Here is a 23983-nt window from a genome sequence, read left to right as displayed (position 1 = left end):
ATATTTATCTATTTGTTAACTTGGGATAAATAGGTGAAGCTACTCTTTATTTTATTTTTTTTAAATATATTTTATTGATTTTTTACAGAGAGGAAGGGAGAGAGATAGAGAGTTAGAAACATTGATGAGAGAGAAACATCAATCAGCTGCCTCCTGCACATCTACTGGGGATGTGCCCGCAACCCAGGTACATGCCCTTGACCGGAATCGAACCCGGGACCCTTCAGTCCGCAGGCCGATGCTCTACCCACTGAGCCAAACCGGTTTCGGCGGTGAAGCTACTCTTGGATAGAAATAACTATCCATGTTTAAAAAGCAGAGTCAATATAGAGAGGACCTTAATATATTAATTACATATATATGTATTATATAGTATATATATTATGTAATTCCCATATATATGTAATCACATACACACAGCTTGGAATACGCCCACCGTAACACTGAGGGATTTAGTAGATGAGGCTCACCAATAACCTATACACAATGCACTCAGGTTGGCAAGTTCTGCTGTGGTCTATCTAAAGAGGCATAATAGATATGAAAGGAATCATACTCATCTCACTCAGTACCAGTCAAATCCCCTCTAATTTCACAAATAGTGGTGAAAAACAGTTGTATTTCATACTGCGTCCCACTGGCAGATTCTGCAGGTCTACAAATCTTGGTTTCCTCCCCGCCTCCCTTTTTTAACTCAAAAAGTAAGCTAAAAACTGAGGATGCCAAATTAATGTATTTACTTAAACTATGATTATTTAAGAAATTATTTTAGCTCACATAAAATTACATAAAGTTATAAATTATACCAGTCCAAATTTCCATGAGATAAAAAAATACATAAGCATACTTTTTTCCTGTTATTAAGATCTGATGAGGATTTCCCAAGTGTATCTTTATGATGATGACACTTTGGTGATATAGGGAATAATATCTTTCACTGTGCTCTTAATATAGAGAAATTACTTCCCATAGAGCTATTTCTGACAGTGACAATGATTCATGGAATCACACCAAAGAGCAAGTCAGTAAAGGCAGTCTTCTGCGTGTGGAATGGAGGGATGGAGTAGTTAGAATAATAATGTTATTGCTGATATAGTCAATGCCAATTTTCTACTAATTTGGGTTGAATATGGATGTATTTTAGAATACAAAATGAACAAATTGAGCTAGAAATATTAAATGAACACCCACGTGTGGGCCAACTCTTAAGGATACAGCTATTTACAATGCAAATTGAGAGGATCATAACAGTAACTCCTTTTTGGAAGTTTAAGAGTTAATCAGGTGAATTTTTGGAGAGTTCGTTCTACATCTGTGAAGTATGCCATTGGTATTTTAATGGGAAGTGCGTTGAATTTATAGATTGCTTTGGGTAGTATGGACATTTTATTTTTTTTAAAAAAATATATTTTTATTGATTTTTTACAGAGAGGAAGGGAGAGAGACAGAGAGTTAGAAACATCAATGAGAGAGAAACATCGATCAGCTGCCTCCTGCACATCTCCCACCGGGGATGTGCCCGCAACCCAAGTACATGCCCTTGACCGGAATCGAACCCGGGACCCTTCAGTCCGCAGGCCGACGCTCTATCCACTGAGCCAAACCGGTTTCAGCAAGTATGGACATTTTAATGATGTTGATTCTACTAATCCATGAACACGGATAAAGACCCCGAATAGCTGCAGCGATCCTGAGAAAGAACAAAGTAGGTGGGATCGCAATACCAGATATCAAGCTGTATTACAAAGCCACTGTTCTCAAAACTGCCTGGTACTGGCACAAGAACAGACATATAGATCAATGGAATAGAATAGAGAGCCCAGAAATCGGCCCGAACCAATATGCTCAATTAATATTTGACAAAGGAGGCAAGAACATACAATGGAGCCAAGATAGTCTCTTCAATAAATGGTGTTGGGAAAATTGGACAGATATATGCAAGAAAATGAAACTAGACCACCAACTTACCCCATACACAAGAATAAACTCAAAATGGATAAAGGACTTAAATGTACGATGGGAAACCATAAAAATTTTAGAAGAATCCAAAGGCAACAAAATCTCTGACATATGCCGAAGCAATTTCTTCACTGATACAGCTCCTAGGGCACTTGAAACTAAAGAGAAAATAAACAATTGGGACTACATCAAAATAAAAAGCTTCTGCACAGCAAAAGAAACCATCAACAAAACAACAAGAAAGCCCACTGCGTGGGAAAATATATTTGCCAACGTCATATCTGATAAGGGCTTAATCTCCAAAATTTATAGGGAACTCATACAACTTAACAAAAAGAAGATAAACAATCCAATCAAAAAAATGGGCAAAGGATCTAAATAGACACCTTTCCAAAGAGGACATTCAGAAAGCCAAGAGACATATGAAAACATGCTCAAAGTCACTAATCATCCAAGAGATGCAAATCAAAACAACAATGAGGTACCATCTCACACCTGTCAGACTGGCTATCATCAACAAATCAACAAAAGACAAGTGCTGGAGAGGATGTGGAGAAAAAGGAACACTCGTGCACTGCTGGTGGGAATGCAGACTGGTGCAGCCACTATGGAAGACAGTATGGAGTTTCCTCAAAAAACTAAAAATGGAACTCCCATTTGACCCTGCGATCCCACTTCTAGGAATATATACCAAGAAACCAGAAACACCAGTCAGAAAGGATATGTGCACCCATATGTTCATAGCAGCACAATTCACCATAGCTAAGATCTGGAAACAGCCTAAGTCCCCATCAGTAGGTGAATGGATTAGAAAACTGTGGTACATCTACACGATGGAATACCATGCTGCTGTAAAAAAGAAGGAACTCTTACCATTTGCAATGGCATGGATGGAACTGGAGAGCATTATGCTAAGTGAAATAAGCCAATCAATGAAGGAAAATACCACATGATCTCACTCTTTCATGGATAATTAAGACCATTATAAACTTATGAACAATAATAGATACAGAGGCAGAGCTGTCTCAAACTGATTGTCAAACTGCAGCAGGAAGGCCGGGGAGGGTTGGGGGGCAGAAAGGGGGGGGGGTAAGAGATCAACAGAAGGACTTGTATGCATGCATATAACATAACCAATGGACATAAGACACTGGGGGCTAGGGGAGGCCAGGGGATTGTCAAGGGCAGGAAAAAAAAAAGGACACATATGTAATATACCCTTTGTAATACTTTAAGCAATAAAACAATAAAAAAATAAAATAAAATAAAAAACAAAACAGAAAAAAACTGAAAAAAAAACATGTATTAGTGAGTTAAATAATAAATTTTGCTTGATTTGAAAAAAAAAAAAAGAGTTAATCTGGGTATATGCCTGAATTTCAGACAATTCAATGTCAAAATTAGACTGGGAAAAGGGACTACGTGTCTCATAACTGGTTTAAATTTTCTCTGGAGGGAGGTGTGAATAAGGAAGAAAGAACACAGTCATATTTCTGGCATTAAGCAACAAATACCTGAAGTGTTCATCTTGGACTCGGACTTTCTTTACTGCAGCCACACTGACCCTGTTTTCTCTCCCTATGTAGCACGATCATTCCTCAGATCTCAACTCAAGTAACAGTTCCTCATAAAAACCTTTTCTGACTCAGAGAAATACTTTATTAGTCTCTCAAAGCAGCATATTACTCTCTTTATAGTTACAGGGTGTTTTTTTTAGTAGAGAATAATAAAGTCAACCACCAGGAACCCAATATTCAGCTTCAACAATTAACAACATCATACCCTTTCTTTTTTAATATATTATTCATCCAAGTTTCTTTCTGAAAGATTTAAAATCAGATTTTAAACATTTTTCTTATTTTTCAATTACAGTTGACATTCAATATTATATTCTATTAGTTTCAGGTACACAGCTTAGTGGTTAGATATTTACATAATTTACAAAGTGATCACTTTTTAAATCTAGTACCCACCTGGCACCATAGTTATTACAATATTATTGACTATACTTCCTGTGCTGTACTTTACATCCCCATGACTATTTTGTAACTACCAATTTGTATTTAGTCCTTTCACCTTTTTTACCCAGCCCTCCAGCACCCCTCCCATCTGGCTACATCTGTTTCTGTTTTGTTTGTTCATTTGTTTTGTTCTTTAGATTTCACATATAAGTTAAATCATGTGACAAAGCATTTGTCCTTCTCTGTCTGACAGAATAAGCTTTTTAAGAAACATAATCACAGCACCATTATCATCAGCAGCAAAATTAGTAATTCCTTAATATTATCCAATATCCAGATCATGCTCAATTTTCTTTCATTGATCAGAAACATCCTATTGTAGATGATTTGTTCCAATAAAAATACAAATAAGATCTACATATTGCACTTTGCTGATGTCCATTGAAAATCTTGAGATTTTAATTTATTTTTTCTTATGTGATTTATTTGTTGATGATACTTGTTCACTTACACTGTAGAATTCTCCACATTCTTTGTTTGACAGATTATGTCCATTTAGTGTAATTTAATCTGTTCTTCTCTCTCCTACTGTCCCTGGAAAAAGATAGATCTAGAGGCTTATTAGACTTAGCTCAAATTTTGGAAAATAATTTATTGTATGTGGTGTTTTATGTTTCTTATTTCATAACATCAGGAAAGACATAATGACTAGTGGTCCTAGAGTTACAATTTTGTGTCATGATAATTTTATAGTCTATCTCCCCACTAGTTCATTAGCTTCATGAAGATAGGTACTATATTTATATCTATTCAAGTTTATTTTTAATCTGCAGTGTTTTGTACAACGCCTAGCACGTAGCAGATTGACAAAGTGTTATTTAACAGGATAAATGAGTTATAGAAATGTCAGTTTAGATGGGCAAATAATTTGAAAATATTTATAATCCTGCAGTTGTATATATCTGATTCTTTTCCTGAGGTTTTGTCAGTAACTGACAACTTATAGAAAAGCTTTACTTGCAAATTGTGCAATTGATGGAATAATACAGTTTCAGCATTGAAACAATTAAGTAAAGTGGTGAACACTAGGTTCTTTTCCTATGTATTGAGAAATCAAATACTAATAAATACTGATTTATTGCAACTGGAACTCCTCAATGAGGATTACATTTGAGGATTCATGAAGGCACTCATGTGTCGGTACATATCTGATGATCAATAAACATTATTTGCTATTATTGTTATTATTATTTTCAATTTCCCTAAAATGGGATATAGTCAGAGACTTAGAATTTTATGTTGATGAAGTATTCTCCATATGAACTGCTGTGCCTTTTTGCTTTTTTCTTCTTGTGCTCCCTATAATTAGTCATTAACATTTTTCAGTTGCTCAGTATATTCTGAGAATGCCAAGCACTTAAAATGAATTTATTTCATTTGAATCTTATAACAACCTATGAGACAGATGCATACTATAGATTTTTACATATTACAGATAAAGAAGCTGAAGTTTAGAAAAATTAACAGAATTGGCAATACATCCATTAGATGACTAAAATTGACAAAAAAAACTGAACTGTTAGCCAATATGATCTATTGCTTTCCTATAACGTGAGAATATGAAGCATCTAAACACTCTCCCGATAATACCAACATTGGAATCTGACTCGTCTTCATTCACATGGGCCACCTAAAGTGTCCTCAGTGTGTTCCATGTTAAGTTCTCCCTCCAGTGTTTTCTTATGTATAAATCAAAAAAAGAAAAGAAATCTTGTGAAAATGTTTTTCACTCTCACTTCCTGGAAAACCTTTGCATGACAAAATGTTCTAGTATTCTTCCAAGAAAAGAAATCCTTTACAATTGAGAATTTTAATGAAAATCAGAAAGGCTTTGTGTGATCCAGAGCAGCCAAATGAATGAGAATATTGGAAAATTAGGAAATAATCCAAGTTCTTAAGCAGAGTTAATAGGGCATCTCATCCTGGGATAAGAGCAGTATTGTGTTCTTGGATACATTTGTGTGTTGCCCTTGACATTTGAAATGTCACTTCAAAAGAAATTACACATTCAACATATAATTCAGACTGTAATCATTCAATCTTAGGGACCCAAGACTCATTTCTAGAAACAGAAAGCTTTTGTAATTTGCTTTTCTGTGACTTCCTCATGGGTGATATAATGGCTATACTCAATAGCCTCTTGTTATACATGTTTTCTTCATATGGTGTATAATTGCTTCTTGTTTCAATGGTATGTGTGTTATAGACCATGTAGACATAAGTATCCTATATAATAAAGAACTAATATGCTAATTCAGCCAAATAGCAGAATGACCGTCCAGGCGACCTTCCGGACGAAGCCAGGGCTGCGAGGGCCGAGGCAGCTAGGGCTGCGAGGGCCGAGCCCCTTGCAAGAATTTCATGCATCGGGCCTCTAGTCTATCAATAAGTTGTCATTCGGTATGATCCTGCATCATGTCATCCAGGCCCCACTTTTGGAAAAATGACTTTCCTAGAGCTTCTTTATCGATAACTCGAGGCCTAGTGCATAAAATTCATGCATAGGTAGGGTCCCTAGGCCTGGGATGCAATCAGGGCTGATCGGGGCCTTCTGGTTACCGGCCGGGGCTTTCCTTCCCTGGCTACAGGCTGCCTCCCCACCCCCTGCTGGTCAGCACATGTCATAACAAGCAACCAAACTCCCAGTCTCCCAGTAGAACTCCCAAGGGAACACTTTGCATATTAGCCTTTTATATACATAGATGACTTGATAAAAAGGATTACATATGTAGGTAAGTTAACATTTTCCCCTTTATGACTCAGAAGGAAACTTTAGTACCATGAACCTCCTAGCCAGCTTTACTACACATTCCAATTAGTGTCAGAGCATATATCTTGACCCTTTCCTTTTCCCCATCTCTCCTATATTGAGGAGATAGAAGGGCTAAGCAGTCAGGGACAGGACCTTGGGAGAGGGAGAAGAATGGGGAAGTCCTTCAATAACATGACCTTGCATATGTGAACATGATACAGCTTTCTGACTGTACCACAGAGACAAACAAAAGGATCTAGAACTGACCCTTGCTAGGCAGAAATGCTAAGACAACCCAGCTGGGCGGGGAAAGAAGGGCACATGGGAGACATGAGCTTTAAAATGTATGGATGTTGCTAAGACAGGCAGCTTGCTGATAACCAATCACAGGGATATTGCTAAGGCAGGATTATTTGAAAGAACCAATTGGGAGTTAGCAAAGCATGTATCTACCCTACACAAAGAAGAACACACTCTTCTCTTCTCTCTCTAGCTTCTGTGGCAGGGGATAGACTCCCCTGTACCCTTGTGGCTTATGACTGTGTGGGACTCCACTCATGGACTAATGGACTTTAATTAGTTTGGATGCTAAACTACACTTGGCTACAACATGGAATGGAAGCTCTGGGAACTGGCCTATCTTTTGAACCCCAGCTGTACCTTTTCCAGGACTGGCTTGGGGTGCATGGAACTTTGGAACCTGAGGCAAAGAAGCTTCACCAGTAACCTGCTTTGGGCCCCTTTCCTGCTGCCACCTGTGGCAAGAAGTCCATCTATCAAAGGCATTATCACTTTTCCAAATTATGATGTGCTATCTGAAGCAAGTCTGAATTAATAAACTATAACTGCATTGTGGGAGGTCAAGTTTAAATATATATGTATACTAGAGGCCCGGTGAACAAAATTCGTGCATGGGAGGGGTCCCTCAGCCTGGCTTGCACCCTCTCTAATACAGAACCCATTGGGGGATGTCCAACTGCCGGTTTAGGCCTGATCCCTGTAGGTCTGATCAACCCTAACTGCCCTCCTCTGCTGGCCTGATCACCCCTAACTGCCCTCTGCTGCCAGCCTGATCATCCCTAACCACCTCTGCTGTGGCCCCTGCCACGGTGGCTTTGTCCGGAAGGAGGACTGGAAGATGTCTGGTCTATCCAGTCTAATTAGCATATTACTCTTTTATTAGTATAGATAGTTTATCAGCAGCAGTAATACATGTTTTGGAACAAAATGTATATATTAATGAAATATTAACGGCATTGGTTTTCTTACCATAGTGCACTCAGGAAAGAATGTTATGTAGCAAAAACAAATGCTCTTATCAAAATCACTTTCAATCTTCTTATCATGCACCACACACCTATTGAGAATCTACCAATATACTCTAAGATCTTGAGAAGATAACTCAAATTCTGTGATTCTAAGAAGCATTTTAAAAATTATACCTCAGCTGCTTCATTTTCTTCTTGAAGTAAAGTGTGCTGAAATTCTGTTTCAATCTTCTTAGCTTTTTCAGCAGCTGTCCGTTTTTCTTCTTCATAGGACATTGCAAGTATGCCCAAGAACAAACTTGCCATGTAAAAGGCAAACCAAAAACTTATTATAATAAAAAATATCATGTAGACCTTTCCAGAAGCATAAAGGATCTAAGAGAGGTGGGAAACAGTACAAAAAGGAAGATGTTATTTGTCTTCCTGTAATCTTCTTTTTTAAAATAAAAATGAAGTTTTTTATGAAAATAATTTAGTCATAAGTGAAATGTAATCAAAAGACAGTTCAAGTACTGGCTCTATTGGAAAAATAAGCAAAATGAAGTTCAACTTTAGACTTATCTAAGGTATAAAATATATCTAATATCCTTTTATATTAACTATGCTACTAAAATAGCATTGCATATTCTACTATGCGAAACTTCTCTGAATGAAAGAAAAATTGAATCTTTGTTTTAATTAATATTATATCTTTTTGAGAAACTATGGCACACAAATCATCAGTGATGAAGACAGACTTTCAGAATTTGGATTTCAAGTCTGATAACAGCAAGCCTTCTGTTACAACTGAGGCATGATTGAATATTAAAGAGAAATGGGAATATGAGAATTGAAAAGAAATAGCCCATTGTAGGTATTCAATAAATAATTATGTAATACTTGGTAATCTCATAGGTTCAAATTTGTGACTGAAGAATTGGTACCTAGAAATCTTCTTAACTTAGTTCATATCACAGAGCAGGACAGTGATCCTGTATATACCTGTGTTGTATCTTTGGAGAGGTTACCCAGCCACTGTGATCTTAGTGTCTTCATATAAAAATCAGATATATATATATATATACACACACACATATATAATATAGGATTGTTGTAAAGGTTAAATGAGATGTCACACATAACAGTACAGACCACAACACAGTGTTAGGGTATAGTTTGACCCATAATAATTCTTGTTCTCTTTCCTTCTGTCTTCAAATACTTCACATCAAAATGTAATAAACTATGTTACATTTGAACATTGTCTTGGAAGGGAGGGGCATGGTACCATTCTCATGTGCATGGCAGATTCTCTCTGTTCTTACCTGATGATACAGTGCTTCAGGGTAATCCTGCGTCATCAACCGGAATAGGGCTAACAGGGCCCAGCCAAAGTTGTCAAAATTTGTGTAGCCATTATCAGGATTCATGCCAGCTTTTATACACGCATAGCCTTCAGGACACTGACTAAATAAAGAACACAAAGAAAAGAGCAACTGCTTACTTTTAGGTGACTTCCAGATTATGGCCAAATCATAAATATAGAACATTTGCCCATAAATCATAAAGGGCTCTTGTTTCTATAGGGAGCAATCTTCTCCCAAACAATTTCCAGTGGAAAGCTGCAAATGAGGTAGATTTTTAAGTTGGTAGAAGTGAAGAGTGTTAATTAAGCTAAAAGGGAAAGGGGCCTGACAAGTGCTTTTTGTCAAGCCTTTGTTAAAGTTTTCTTTAGTGCCCAATATCAAAGTGAAAGTATAAATGATGAAATATAACATAATAAACATAAAACTGCATGAGTGAAGGGTTTAATTTTCAATTGGTCTCACCTCAAATCCTTAGATCCTTATATTTAAGGATGAGAAAACATTTATTACATCAATAATTACAAGCAGTACTTGCACTACCATGGAAAGAACAAATACTATTTCATTTCCTTTTATGGAGTCTTCATACTTTTATCTACTGGGGGCTTGAGTGTTGTGGTCAGTTATTACAGTAGTGGCCCAATAAGTGATGCTTCCCTCTATCCATGTGCATTCCTAGTTGCCTCAGACATTATTTTGGCTTTGGTCATGTGTCTTATTTTGAACATTGGTTAATGGTTAATAAATGTGATACAAACAGAGGTATAAAAAGTAATTATGCATTGAGGCTTGCTAAACTGCTGATCCACATAATCTGAACAAATGATTATTTGTTCTTATCTTAAGGCACTAACTTTTGGGATCATTTACTCTGCAGCAAAGTATGATGGCTACAGGTGAAGTATTGCATGACTTTCTGGCCTTGAAATATATCATTGTGATTCTGGATATCTATAACCAGGTATCTTCAATATGTGTTAGGAATGTCCACAAAGAGGATTAGCTGGTGTTGACAGACAGAATGGGATGAGCTCACAATTTGGACTTGAGAATAGAGTGTAAACCCAGAAGTAACTGGGCAAAGAGTTGAGCAAGCGACAAATATCTAAATCAATCAAATATAACAAAACTGCAAAATTTAGGTTCCTCTCCCCATCGTGTGCCATTTGTCAAGCTGGGCCCCTGAGCCTAAGAAAAAGTAAGACTACAAATGGGCATCAAGTCATCAGCTGAGGAAAGCAGCATAAGGAACTCTGTAAGGCATTGCACTGTCAAGAAGTACTTTATTTCTACTTTCTTATCTCTTCATCTGAAATTATAGGACAAGACATGACAGTTGTGTTCCCACTGAAGAATTACTTATAAATATTGTGTTCAAGAACAACAAGCTTTTTCTTAATTAAAATTATAGTCATAAAAGATAGATAAGCCATAAATAAGTGAAATAACAGCAAATCTTTAATATTTCTTTTATAAAGGCTTGGGGCCAAAGAAAAGATTTTATTGTCTTTTTTGGTAATTTCCACTAGCTCTGAGACACACTGAAAACAGAAAAAAATCAGATCTTGTTTAAGCCCCAGCTCTGCTGTTTACTAATGAGTATTATATCTTTCTTGACCTTAAACAAATTATTTAGCTAGCTTGACTATTGTTTTCTAAAAAAAAAAAAAAAAAAAAATAGAATTGGTTTAATAGCATTCCATACTATTCATTCTCAGCATGGTTTCAATGAAAAACAAAACAAAACAAACAAATGAGAGATAATCTAATCAAACCAGAACCATAAGTAAAGATAATAATTATCCAATAAATACAATTGATTGGTGATACTGACTTGACAGAGAAAACTTTAACCTCACTTACCTGGCATCTGATCTGTTGCCACAAAGGAGAGCATATCTTTCTCCTTCCAAATAATAAAAGTTTCCTGTTTCTGAAAATAAGAAAGAAATTATATTCTATATCTAATTTTCTAAGCTTGAGTGAACAGCATATCTGAAAGCCATTTAAACCTCTATAGTGAGAAGGAATTAGCATATAGCTTGTTTTTTTAAAAATTTTTTATTGTCTAAAGTTTTACATATGTCTCCTTTTTCCTCATTGACCGCCCCCCCCCCCACCCCCCGCCAAGCCATTCCCACCCCAGGCAAGCCCCCACCACCCCAGTGTCTGTGTCCATTGGTTATGCTAATATGCATGCATACAAGTCCTTTGGTTGCTCTCTAACCACCCCCCCCCAACACCACCTCCCCTGCCATTTGTCTCTGGATCTATTTTTGTTCATCAAATTATGTTAATCATTATATCCCACATACGAATGAGACCATGTGATATTTATCTTTCTCCAACTGGCTTATTTTGCTTAGCATAATGCTCTCCAGTTCCATCCATGCTGTTGCAAATGGTAAAAGTTCCTTCGTTTCTTTTTCCTTCTTTTTTATAGCAGCATAGTATTCCATTGTGTAGATGTGCCACAGTTTTTTAATCCACTCATCTGCTGATGGGCATTTAGGCTGTTTCCAAATCTTAGCTATTGTAAATTGTGCTGCTATGACCAAAGGGGTGTATATATCCTTTCTGATTGGTGTTTTTGCTTTCTTGGGATATAGTCCTAGAAGTGGCATTACTGGGTCAAGTGGGAGTTCCATTTTTAACTTTTTGAGGAAACTCCATACTTTTGTCAAGGAAGCTGTCTCAGCATCTGATGCACAGGCAAAAAGTCCTCTGGCAATCCACCTACTTCACTGACCTGAAAGTGATAAAACTCAGTATTGAAAGAGGAGAATCCCTTTCAAAATTAGAGTTCAAGAAAATGAATGTAACCAGCCAGGTACGTCCAGACCCCTGAAGGAAAAATTCCTAAAACTAATAAAAGCCACGGGCCTTTATTTCCAGGATTTACTCCTGATGCTCTTCCTGAGCAGAAGACCAGATTTTCTGTCTTTGGGTTTAATTTCCATTCTCTTCTCACTTTGAAGCTTATTTTTCTTCATTGAGCATCCAGCGCCATTATTTCCCTGGTGTCACCTAATTTTGACCAAAACCTAAGCTGATCTGAATTACAGCCCATAGAATTTATCCAGATATCCTTACTTGTCAATTAAAATGTAAACTGGACATTTATAAATATAGTTACCAGGGTTGGGAACATGCATCCCTAGAAGCATTGATTTTTAGATTCTAAATTCAAATCACAGAAATCAAACCCATGAGAGCAGTTCTGAGCATGTGCATGTGTGTGTGTGAGAAAGAGAGTATGTACATGCAAAAATATATATGTACACAAAATTGTATATATGTCATATATACAATATTGAATTACTCCAATCTCAAATAATGTCACTTAAATTTGTCATCTAAAATAATTTTAGAAGAATTTTTAAATCATACATAATTAGAAACCATTGATCAACCTCTTGAATAGCAGTTAAAAATGAAATGACAATCAAAGAACTTATGTGCATATCTGCATAACCCAAGGACACAGAAAATAGTGAGGTGAAAGCCAGGGGAGGGGATGGGAGTGAGAAGGAGGGAGTCAAGGGGGAAAAAGGGGACATCAGTAATATATTCAATAATAAAGGTAAATTAAAAAACACACAATTGAACTTTGACATTAGTGAAGCTGGACAGTCCCAAATACTATTCTATGAATAAGGACTATGACATGTCAATTAGGTTAATAATATTATATTTTCAGCGGGTCCTAGCATGCTATTTGACTATTTTAAAGAGGTAATCTTTAAAAGTGATTTGTTCTTAATATATTTTAACAAAGATGAAAATAACCTGTTTCCTTAGCAGTAATTAATAAAGTAGCAAAAATTATTTTTAAGTAATTAGCATATTTTGTTATATTGTCAAAGGAACCAAAGGGTATTTCAATTGGAATCTAATATTTACTAATCTAGCTCCTGATGTCCTCACCACTAAAATTAGGGCCTTGAAATAGACACATATCATAAGGAAACATTCCACATAATCATAGACTAATGATTCTGTATTACTTGCATCATTATCATTTCATGGGGAAAACTAAAGAGTAGAATTTATTAAGATTTGTTTTAGAACTTATTAAATCCAAAGTATAAATTAATGTAGAAGGACTACATAAGATTAATCAATATTTTTTTTTATTGGTTGAAAAATATGCTTTTATTTTTTTTCTAAATACTGTCAGAAAGGACCTGATAATTTTAATGTGAGAAAAAAAAATCCAGTAAGAGTATGGTTTGTGTAAAGGGAAGGGGTATTAAACCCAAATTTTGCTTGGAGAGAATCCTGATTTTATCCCCATGTAGTTACAGTACTCTGGAGCATTCACTAAATTTCTCTGAACTTCATTTCCTTCTTTGTAACAGGGGTTATTCACGTCTCCTCTGCAAGACTGTGGTAAAGATTAGAATCCAGGATGTACAAAACCTTATTTTGATTCAATAATAAATAGGCAAATAACCCAGAGAAATGGATTTGAATAGACATTTCTCCAAAGAAGAAAGTGAAAGAAGTTAGTCACAAAAGACCATACACTGCTTGATTCCATTTATATGAAACTAGAGGCCTGGTGCACAAAAATTTGTGCACTTGGGAGGGTCCCTCACCCAGCCTCTGCCCTCTCGCAGTCTGGAACCCCTCAGGGAATGATCACCTGCTGGCTTAGGCCCACACCCCGGAGAATTGGGCCTAAGCTGGCAGTCAGACATCCCTCTAGCAGCCCGGGAGCCCTCAGGGGATGTCCACTTGCAAGCAGGTAGCAGGCCAAGCTGCAGTCGGACATCTTTAGTGCTGCTAAGGGGGTGGGAGAGGCTCCCCCCACCACCGCTGTATTTGCAGCTGTGAGCCAGGCTTGTGGCTGAGAAGAGCTCCCCCTGTGGGAGCACACTGACCACCAGGGGGCAGCTCCTGCATTGAGCATCTGCCCCCTGGTGGTCAGTGTGTGTCATAGTGACCAGTGATCCCCAGTCACTCTGCTGTTAGGGTCAATTTGCATATTACCCTTTTATTATATAGGATAGAGACCTGGTGCATGGGTGGGGGCCGGTTGGTTTGCCCTGAAGGGTGTCCTGGATCAGGGTGGGGATCCCGTTGGGGTGCCTGGCCAGCCTGGATGAGGGGCTGAGGGCCATTTTCAGGCTGGTCACACCCTCTTCAGGGAGGGAGGTCCTGCTGGGGTGCCTGGCCAGCCCAGGTGAGGGATTGATGGCTATTTGCAGGCTGGCCACAGCCCCTTCATGGTGGAGGGTCCTGCTGGGGTCCCTGGCCAGTCTGGGTGAGAGGCTGATGGCTGTTTGCAGGCTGGCCCAGCCCCCAGCCACCCAAGCTCCCAGTGGAGGCTGGCTGGAAACAGGTATCTGGGATTTATTTGTCTTCTATAATTGAAACTTTGTTGCCTTGAGCAGAGGCCACCGCCAGCCAGAGCAGGCGGGAAGCTTGGCTTCCTCCATCGCTGGGGCAACCAAGCCTCCTACTTGCTCCAGCTCCATGGCTGCTGGCTGCCATCTTGGTTGGGTTAATTTGCATGTAGTCACTCTGACGGGCTGGTGGGTGTGGGTTGGGCATAGCGAAGGTACGGTCAATTATCATCTTTGTCTTTTATTAGTGTAGATGTCCAGAATAGAAAAGTATATAGACACAAAGAGTAGATTGGTGGTTGCCAGGGCCTGGTGCAAGGGGAATGAGAAATGACTGCTAATGGATAGGAGTTTCTGTTTAGGGTGATGAAAATGTCCTGGAATTAGATAGCGGTGATGGTTATACAACCTTGTGAACAAATTAAAACTGTGACTATTATCGCACATAAATTATACCGAAATTTTAAAAAATAGAACTAAAAATATCCCTCACCCCCCCTAACGAACATTTAAATTGTTTGACATAGATGGCAAGCGATTCTTACCTCGACTATAACATGGGTTTCTGGTTCTGTTGTGCAGGGTTTCAGTTTCATTTTCTTGGGGCCATCGGAAACATTTATGCTTTAGGTTGCCCATGAAGAACCCCATCCCAATTAGAGAAAATATGATCAGAAAAAATAGAGTAAGGATAATGACACCAGTAAGTTTCTTTAAGCATTGGAGCAGGATCCCTACATAAGATTTCACACCTGAAAAGAGACAAGTTTGTTTTCAATAAAGTAAAGTGCTTTAGTAAAGCAGCATTAGCAAACTTCTTCCATGGCAAATACATATCCATTGAAATTGGTAGCTTTGTGTTTCATAATCTAATTTACCATCATCTAGGTCAGGGATGGCGAACCTATGACACGTGTGTCAGAGGTGACACGCGAACTCATTTTTTGGTTGATTTTTCTTTGTTAAATGGCATTTAAATATATAAAATAAATATCAAAAATGTAAGTCTTTGTTTTACCATGGTTGCAAATATCAAAAAATTTCTATATGTGACATGGCACCAGAGTTAAGTTAGGGTTTTTCAAAATGCTGGCATGCCAAGCTCAAAAGGTTCGCCATCACTGATCTAGGTCTAATAAATAAAATGAATAAAACACCAAACTTTAAGGTTTTTGTATAATTGCTAATTTTTTATACTTAATAAAATAATGTAGTCACAACATATTTTAAAATTAGTCATTTGCTAGTTTCTCTTTACTACATAAAGGACAGGCTTTCTCTCTTGATTACTGATGTTCATACCAATCACTATTGTTTGTAAGCATAAGTAAAGGTATAGAGTTATTAATCAAAATGGGTTGAAAATGTTGAAACAAAAACTAGTTTGAAACAGCAGTATTCTTTAATATTCTTTCATTAATTATTAAAAATTCATTTTTTGGAGCTGATTAAATAAGAGATGTTAAACCAATGCATAAACCAAATCCTACATATGTATATAATCAAGTCTTCATTAAAAATGAAATATTTAAAAAGTATTTCCATTTTATTAGAAGAAAAATGGGATAACTTTACTCTAATGTAATTTCTGTGATTACCATAATGAACTTTTAAAACATGTACATTTGCAATGTACTTCTGTTTGGCAATGTCCCGAGTCCTCTGTATATTATTTTACTGAAAAATGTTTCATATTGTTTTATTGGAGTAGCTCTTAAATAAGAACACATGTATGTGTGTATATGTGTATATATGTATGTGTATGTATATATGTGTATATATATATAACATATATACCAAGTTTTTGTGAGTTTTAATCTATTGGTAACATTTTGTTTGAAGGTAAAAAAGTCACCATCCAATTTTACAGAATCAAACTTTAAATAATTTTCTTTGTTATCTACCATTTATTGCTACCTACCACATGCCAACTTTGACTTTGATTTCTTGGTATTACTTTCCCCTTCATTTTACTTTCAAACTTTTATTTTGTATTAGTTTGGGTATCTCTGGTGGAGTTCAATTTATTTCTGATTTAATATTAAAGTCTCTGCATCTTGACAGAAAAATTTAACCCAATTATTTTTATTTTCATAAATTGCCTTTATTTGGATTGGCCTTTACCATGTTGTTTTTATTTTTATTTTTATGTTTCCTTTATGATTTCTATGTGTTTTATCTTTCTTAAATAAATTTTAATAGTTTTTCTTCTACTATGTCTATTTTGAGCACCTGTATCAAACTTAAATTCTTATTTTGAACAAACATACTCTCTACATAAAAAATAAAACTGTATCTACTATAGTCTTCTCATATAAGAACATAATAATATTTTCTTTCTCACATTTCTCAATTTCTAGTTCTCATTTTTGTTAATATAATTTTGAATCTCTGACCTAATAATAATAGTTGAATTTTATGTATTTTGCATTATATATTATCTTTCATGATTTATAGGAAAGATAACATTGATATTCTTACAAAGGCTTGTCAGAAAATAAAATTTGTGCAAGTAGGGAGTGGAGGAGACTTGGATGAATGTGCCTGACCTAAAGGTAAGCTGCTCTACAATTACAGGTGGTAGTTGCATCCAGGAATTTGGCTGGATTGATGCTGACAATTTATCCAAATTAATTTAGATTTTAATGTTAAAATCACCAGATTTTTATAAGGTTGGTATCTATTCCAAAGTTTTTAAGAGCACAGACAACATATGTTTCTAGTTCAAGAATGACCCACAGATGTCCATGCTAGAATTTATAATTTATAATATTTGTATTCTGTTTTTCAACCCACTAACAACATAATTTGGAATTCATTCTCTGTTGAAATGATTTAATACTTCATTGCGATTACTTTTGATAGTAAATCTTCTTATTGTGGAATATTTTATTTTTATATTTTTGTTTTTCAGCAGATATTCAGGAAAGATACACATGTAAAATTCAAGAACTCTGGGGATGGCTGAGATTATTTTCTGTTGACTTCACACATAAATGACAAACAGGTATGAAGTTCTGGTGTCATAACCTCCCTGCCGACATGCCCTCCAAGTTCTGAAACTCTACTGCTCACTCACGAGGTCTAAGGATTACCTTTCCATGGGCTTTTTTTCTTTGCTTTTTTGCTTGTAGGGGTTTTATAATACTTTCATAAGTGTATCCTTTATTTATTTTATTTGTTTGTTTATTTATTTATTTATTTATCTAGTATAAGATGAGCTTTTTTCCATTTGTGACTAAGGTCTTGATTTAAGTGATTAAAAAATTCTAGTGGATTTTTTTAATAATTTGTCTTTTACATTATTCTGTCTCTTTTTTAGTATTACCTATTATCCATAAAATGAAACTTAAGTTTTCTCTCCTTTATTAATCCATCCAATTTTTGGTTCTACTGTATTAATATAGAATGTCTCTAATTTTTCTGTACAATAGGTTTTGCTTTACCATAATACTATTCAGATGATACTATATTTTACTGCCATCAGATATTAACCAAAGTTATAATAATTTTATCATATTTTAGTTTTAACAGTATTTTTATTTGTCATTTTATAATCTTGTTCCTCTTTTGCTTCAAAGAGTCTCGATTTTCTTCTATTGGGACTACAAAATATGATTTTTTAATGCTTGCTCCTATTTCTTAGAGCACTGTTTTTATGAAAAAGAGAATTATTTTCATTATCACAAATAGTATGTTTCTCTTTCTATGTTGCAAAATATTTTTATACATTTTAAATTGCTGCTATGTGCCGTCATTATTTTCTCCTTTGTAAAGAGCAGGTCCTACCAGCCTGTGTGCTCTGAACTCTAGTGTGTGTATTCCTCTGGTATTAACTGGGATCCACCTGATTTCTTCTATAATCCTTGCCAAGATGAAGATGCAGTTGATGCAATTTTATGTTCTAGTGATTTGTAGAGACTAGTAAGGAAGTTCAGACTGTGACTATCCCTACCAGGGCACGTCTCACTGGTTTCTTCACTGGGTTTGGCAAAACTGCTATGCCACAAATCATATTTATTATACACCTCTACTGAGATATAATTCACAAACCATACAATTCACCCATTTAATGTGTACAATTTAATGTTTCAGTATGGCCACATGGTTATGCATCCATCACCACACTCCCCCAATCTTTTTGCTGTTTTGCCAACCTGGAATTTGGTTGGATTGATACATAGTATGCATGTGTTTGGCACTCTTCATGGTGTACCAGTGCACAAAAGTTGCCTGTAGTTCTTACTTTTGGTATTATCACATTTGCTAAGGGCTTATTGATCTAATTATTTCATACTACTCTGAATCATAGCAGTAAAAAAAAAAACACCAAAAAAAACCCCCACAACTCTCTGATTGGAGTTTTCCTATTTTATTGTTTTTATTCATTCTGAATAACAAATTAGAAGGTTTTAAGGCATCTTCAGGAATGGGGGCTAAAATTAGTCCTCAGCATCTTCCATCAATGTGGTCACAGCCTTACTTAGCAGGAACTCCTTGAATTTTGTGGAATATGGAATGCACCCTATCCAAGCACTCAGAACAAAAGGGAATTTGTTCTATTTTATATTACTTTATTCATTTCATCTGATTGTTAGATGCAATTAAAAAAAGAAGAAGTTAGATTGGATATCTGTCTAGGCTGCTGTCTCTCTAAGAAGTCTAAAGACGCCCTGACCTGTTTGGCTCAGTGGATAGAGTGTCGGCCTGTGGACTGAAGGGTCCCGGGTTCAATTCTGGTCAAGGGCATGTACCGTGGTTGTGGGCACATCCCCAGTGGGGGGTGTGCAGGAGGCAGCTGATCGATGTTTCTAACTCTCTATTCCTCTCCCTTCCTCTCTGTAAAAAATCAATAAAATATATTTTAAAAAAAGAAGTCTAAAGACAATTTTATAAGATCATATTTAAGATATAAGAATAAATAAATATTAAAAAATAGAAAAATTATCTTTTCAATTGATCACTATATTTTATAATTAATGAACCGACCTCAAATAAATAACAGTCAAATGTGTAATTTTTTTGCCTTTCCTGTAGTGACTGAAACAGATTTAAAGATCAGATAATTCATTAATTGAATAAGCTAAAGCAGTATTCAATTTAATATTTCTCCAAACAATAACAGAGGAATTCAAATGAATATATGGAAATACATAAAAAAAAAAATGAAGAAAAGGAACTCAATGTCAAGAATTTCTTACCTTGGTTTAAGGGAATAATTTTCAAAATTCTCAAACTTCTTGCAACTCTAAATACTGGTGTGAAGTTTAGAGGCGAATATATTGTTATGTGCCTGTGGAATTAAGTTAGAGTTATATAGAGGTTATGCTACGTATCTTTGGCTCCTTATGTTATTTAAAACTTATTTTAAAAGCCATGTATCCAAACATTTCCCTTGCTCTCATTACTCCATTTTGCAAAAGGTTTTATTACTGATTGGAAGACAAAGATTGCTACAATGTGCAAAGTAGCCGGGTAAATATTAATCCACAAACAAATTATGAGAATTTATAAATTTTGACACTGTGAGTACTTTTGTCCATATTTATGTCATCTTCATAAATATTTTGTTATCTAACTAACAAAACGATTATTTAACATAAAACAACAAACACAGTCTTTTAAAGGAATGAGCTTCAATGTAAGGGTTTAAGGTGATTTTGATGATGACACTGGTAATGGTGGTGATAGCAGAAGGCAGGGTACATACTGCAGACTCTGGAGCCAGACTGCCTGTGTAGAAATCCAGGCTCCACTCTTTACTAGCTGTGTGACAGAGAAAAATTCCTTAACCTTTCTTGCCTCGGTTTCCTCAGAAGTAAGGTGGGGGTAATACTTTCTTTTTCAGAGGGTTGGGACTACTAGATGTACCGGTTAATAATGGTGGATGTTGTAATAAAAAAGAACACGATAATTTCAAGAGAAACATCAAAAGTGCTTTGTTCAAAGTAATGTCCATCGGTAGCTACACATTTCCCCCATCTTTCAGGTAATTTGTGGATACCGTCCCAATAGAACTTTTCTTGTTTTGAGGCAAACCATTCAGAGACCCAATTTTCCACGTCTTCATACATTTTGAGGTGCTGCTCAGAAAGTGCGTGTGCCATCGATCAGAACAAGTGGTAATCTGAAGGAGCAAGGTCTGGTGAATACGGCAGGTGGGTTAATACTGCCCAGGCAAGATCTTTTAACGTGTCTTTAACTGGTTTTGAAGTGTGTGGTGGTGCGTCATCATGGAGCAAAATTACTTTGCCGTGTCTTCTGGCCCATTCTGGTCATTTCACGATCAGAGCATGGTTCAAAATGATTATTTGTTGTTGGTAGCAATCAGTATTAACGGTTCACCTGGTTTTAGAAGCTCATAATACACCATACCTTCCTGATCCCACCAAACCCAGAGCATTGTCTTCTTTCTGAAGCGAGTTGGCCTTGTAGTCGATGTTGATGGTTGACCTGGATCAACCCATGATTTTGTGCATTTGGGATTCTCAAAATAAATCCACTTTTCATCGCCAGTCACAATTCAATGCAAAAAAGACTTTCTTTCGTGCTGGTGAAGCAACATTTTACCGATGACTTTTCGGTTTTCCATTTGTCTTTTGTTCAGTTGATGTGGCGCCATTTTCCTTCCTTTAAAAATCTTTCCCATGGCTTGTAAACAGAAATTGTTTGCTGAGCAACGTTTAATATTTCTGCAAGTTGTTTTTGAGTTTGACACGCATCTTCATCCAATAAAGCTTATAATTGTTGGTCTTCAAATGTTTTCAGTTAACCTGGACGTTCTTTGTCTTTCACATCGAAATCATCACTTTAAAGCATTTAAACCAGCGTTCACAAGTATCTTGAGATGGAGCTTGTTCACCATAAGCTTCCCGAAATATACAATAACTTTTTCTTTAAAATAAAGTAATGAATTAAAACTTTCCGCAAACACTCTTTTCTTGGCACGAAATTCGATATTTTTAAGTTTAAAAATATCTATGATGTTAACACCTTCAGAAATTTTGACATGAAGTTTTGAAGCTTGCTGTCAATACAACAAAATAGCATACATATCAAATCGCATTTATATCAACATACTAGTATGTGTAACTCCATCTGTTAAAAAAAATCTCCATTATTAACTGGTACACTTAGTAGATCAGCTAATATATGTAAAGTGAATAGAAAAGCAACTGGCACATACTATAAGATATCTAAATGTTAGCTATTAGCTAAGTGTTTGCTAACAGCAACAGCAGAAATAATGATAGCAATAGTATAAGTAGTAGTGATGATTGCAAAATAATTTTAGCTACTATTTTTTTTTATTGCTTACCATATGGCAGACAATAATTATTAACCTTTATAAAGATTTTTTGAAGAAAAATTCTTGACCCAAAATCTAGAAATAGAATATTACTTTTAATTTCTTTAATAGAGGTTCAACACCATTGATCACTCAGCTACAAAGCAGAGTATATTAAACAGATGCATTAAAAAAATAAATACATATGTAAATCATTAGAATTTAATGTAACAACACTTTAGGAAATGTAGAAAATGTATGTGTGTGTGTTTTTAAAATATCTTATTCAGAAATTTAATATATTTACTGGTGTTAAGAAATGTAGCTTAAAAAAATGTAAATGAGAGACAGAACCAAATATGCTAGTATCCTCTGCTAAGTCTCCAGATTTTCTGCTCATTAAAAGTAACTTAAAAAACAAAAATTCAACCTCTATTTTCTTTATTTCACATAGAAAATACAGATTATATCCCATTCCTTTCATTTTTTATTCCATATTCTATGACCTAGTTCAGTTGGAGCTGTTTAAGAGAACTCACTATGATTAGAATTTATGAAATATTCTATATTTGCAAAAATTTTTTAGGCAGAAAATTTTGCCAACTTCAATGTTTTTATTGAAAGCATTTGCTTAGCAAGGTATTAAGATGTTCACAACTTAAATAGTACTTACTCAAACAAAGTTACACTGAAGTCAAGCCAGTTCCATGGGTCACCAAAGAAATAAAAAGATCCTGTCCAGATGCCTCTTGCAATGAGTTTTACAAGTATTTCAAATGTGTAAATTGCAAGCAAAGTGATCCTGCAGAAAAATTTATATATTAAAAAGTTTATATATATGTGTGTATACACACACACACACACACACACACACACACAAATATATATATATTTAAAGTGAAAATAATACATTATCAGTTCTGAAATACAATCTATACTAATAAAAGGGTAATATGCTAATTAGACCGGGACACCTTCTGGGAGACCTCTGGACAAAGCCATGGTGGCGGGGCCAAGGCAGAGGCAGTTAGGGGTGATCAGGCCAGGAGGGGAGGGCAGTTGGGGGTGATCAGGCTGGCAGGGGGCATTGGGGGTCAGCAGGCCGGCAGGGGGGACAGTTGGGGGCAAGCAGGCCAGCAGAGGGGGAGGTTGGGGGCGAGCAGGTTGGTGGGGGGGGCAATTGGGGGCAAGCAGGCCGGCAGCAGAGTGGTTAGGAGCGATCAGGCAGGCAGGCAGGTGAGCAGTTAAGAGCCAGCGGTCCCCGATTGTGAGAGGAACCACAGGTATTGGGCCTAAACAGGCAGTCTGACATCCCACAAGGGGTCCCATATTGGAGAGGATGCAGGCCGGGCTGAGGGACACCCCCAAACCCGTCCATGAATTTCGTGCACTGGGCCACTAGTGTTTATGATAACTATCTGGCAAATAATCAACTAATGAACCAAGCAACCAACCAGGCAATAAAAAAAGCAAGTGCCCTTTGAACCATAGGCAGGCTTTAGATAGGGCTTCTAGGGTGGCCTATGTCTCATGGCATTAACCATACAATTTGATTACCAGTTTTTTCAACAAGTCCTAGCTCAAGGTTATAGTCTGTCTATATATTTAGGTAAATGGTGAAAATATAAAATATCAACGTTATTCCATATTGGGGATCACACTGAATTGTAAAAGGGTTTAAAGAATTAATTTTATCATATGTTTAAATAAGGATTTTTATAATGAATCAGTACTATATTTATCTTCCAAAGTCAACTAGTCTTAAGAACAGAATTAAACTTGAGAGGTAGCATTAAAAAAAGCTTTCATCCCTAGAAAATGTAATGGGCCTTTCCATAATTATAAGCTAATGCAAGTCAATCTACTCACATCTCTTAGGAAAGAGAAAAGAGATAGAATAGAAAGAAAGGAAAAAAACTTTCTTAAAGAATAAAAAGAAATAGTTATTTGAGTTTGAAGCAAATCGGGTATGGGATTGCAACAGTAAAGAAAATCTGA

The 23983-nt window shown here is 36.1% G+C and overlaps 1 protein-coding gene across 1 annotated transcript in view; it reads right to left on the bottom strand.

Moving 5' to 3' along the window:
• SCN7A (sodium voltage-gated channel alpha subunit 7) overlaps positions 1-23983 on the bottom strand; it is an 87744-nt gene that overhangs the window by 35371 nt on the left and 28390 nt on the right. Inside the window, exons 6-11 of the mRNA XM_036319674.1 lie at positions 22659-22787; positions 19899-19990; positions 15243-15449; positions 11210-11279; positions 9305-9446; positions 8175-8375 (exon numbers count right to left, since the gene is read on the bottom strand). Coding sequence (XP_036175567.1) covers positions 8175-8375; positions 9305-9446; positions 11210-11279; positions 15243-15449; positions 19899-19990; positions 22659-22787 — 841 coding nt within the window. The remainder of the gene's footprint in view (positions 1-8174; positions 8376-9304; positions 9447-11209; positions 11280-15242; positions 15450-19898; positions 19991-22658; positions 22788-23983) is intronic.

The sequence above is a fragment of the Myotis myotis genome, unplaced genomic scaffold, assembly GCF_014108235.1.
Source record: "Myotis myotis isolate mMyoMyo1 unplaced genomic scaffold, mMyoMyo1.p scaffold_m19_p_8, whole genome shotgun sequence".
NCBI classification, from domain to species: Eukaryota; Metazoa; Chordata; class Mammalia; order Chiroptera; family Vespertilionidae; genus Myotis; species Myotis myotis.
The sequence above is the reverse complement of the archived record's forward strand: the minus strand, read 5'-3'. Positions and strand labels throughout refer to the sequence as shown.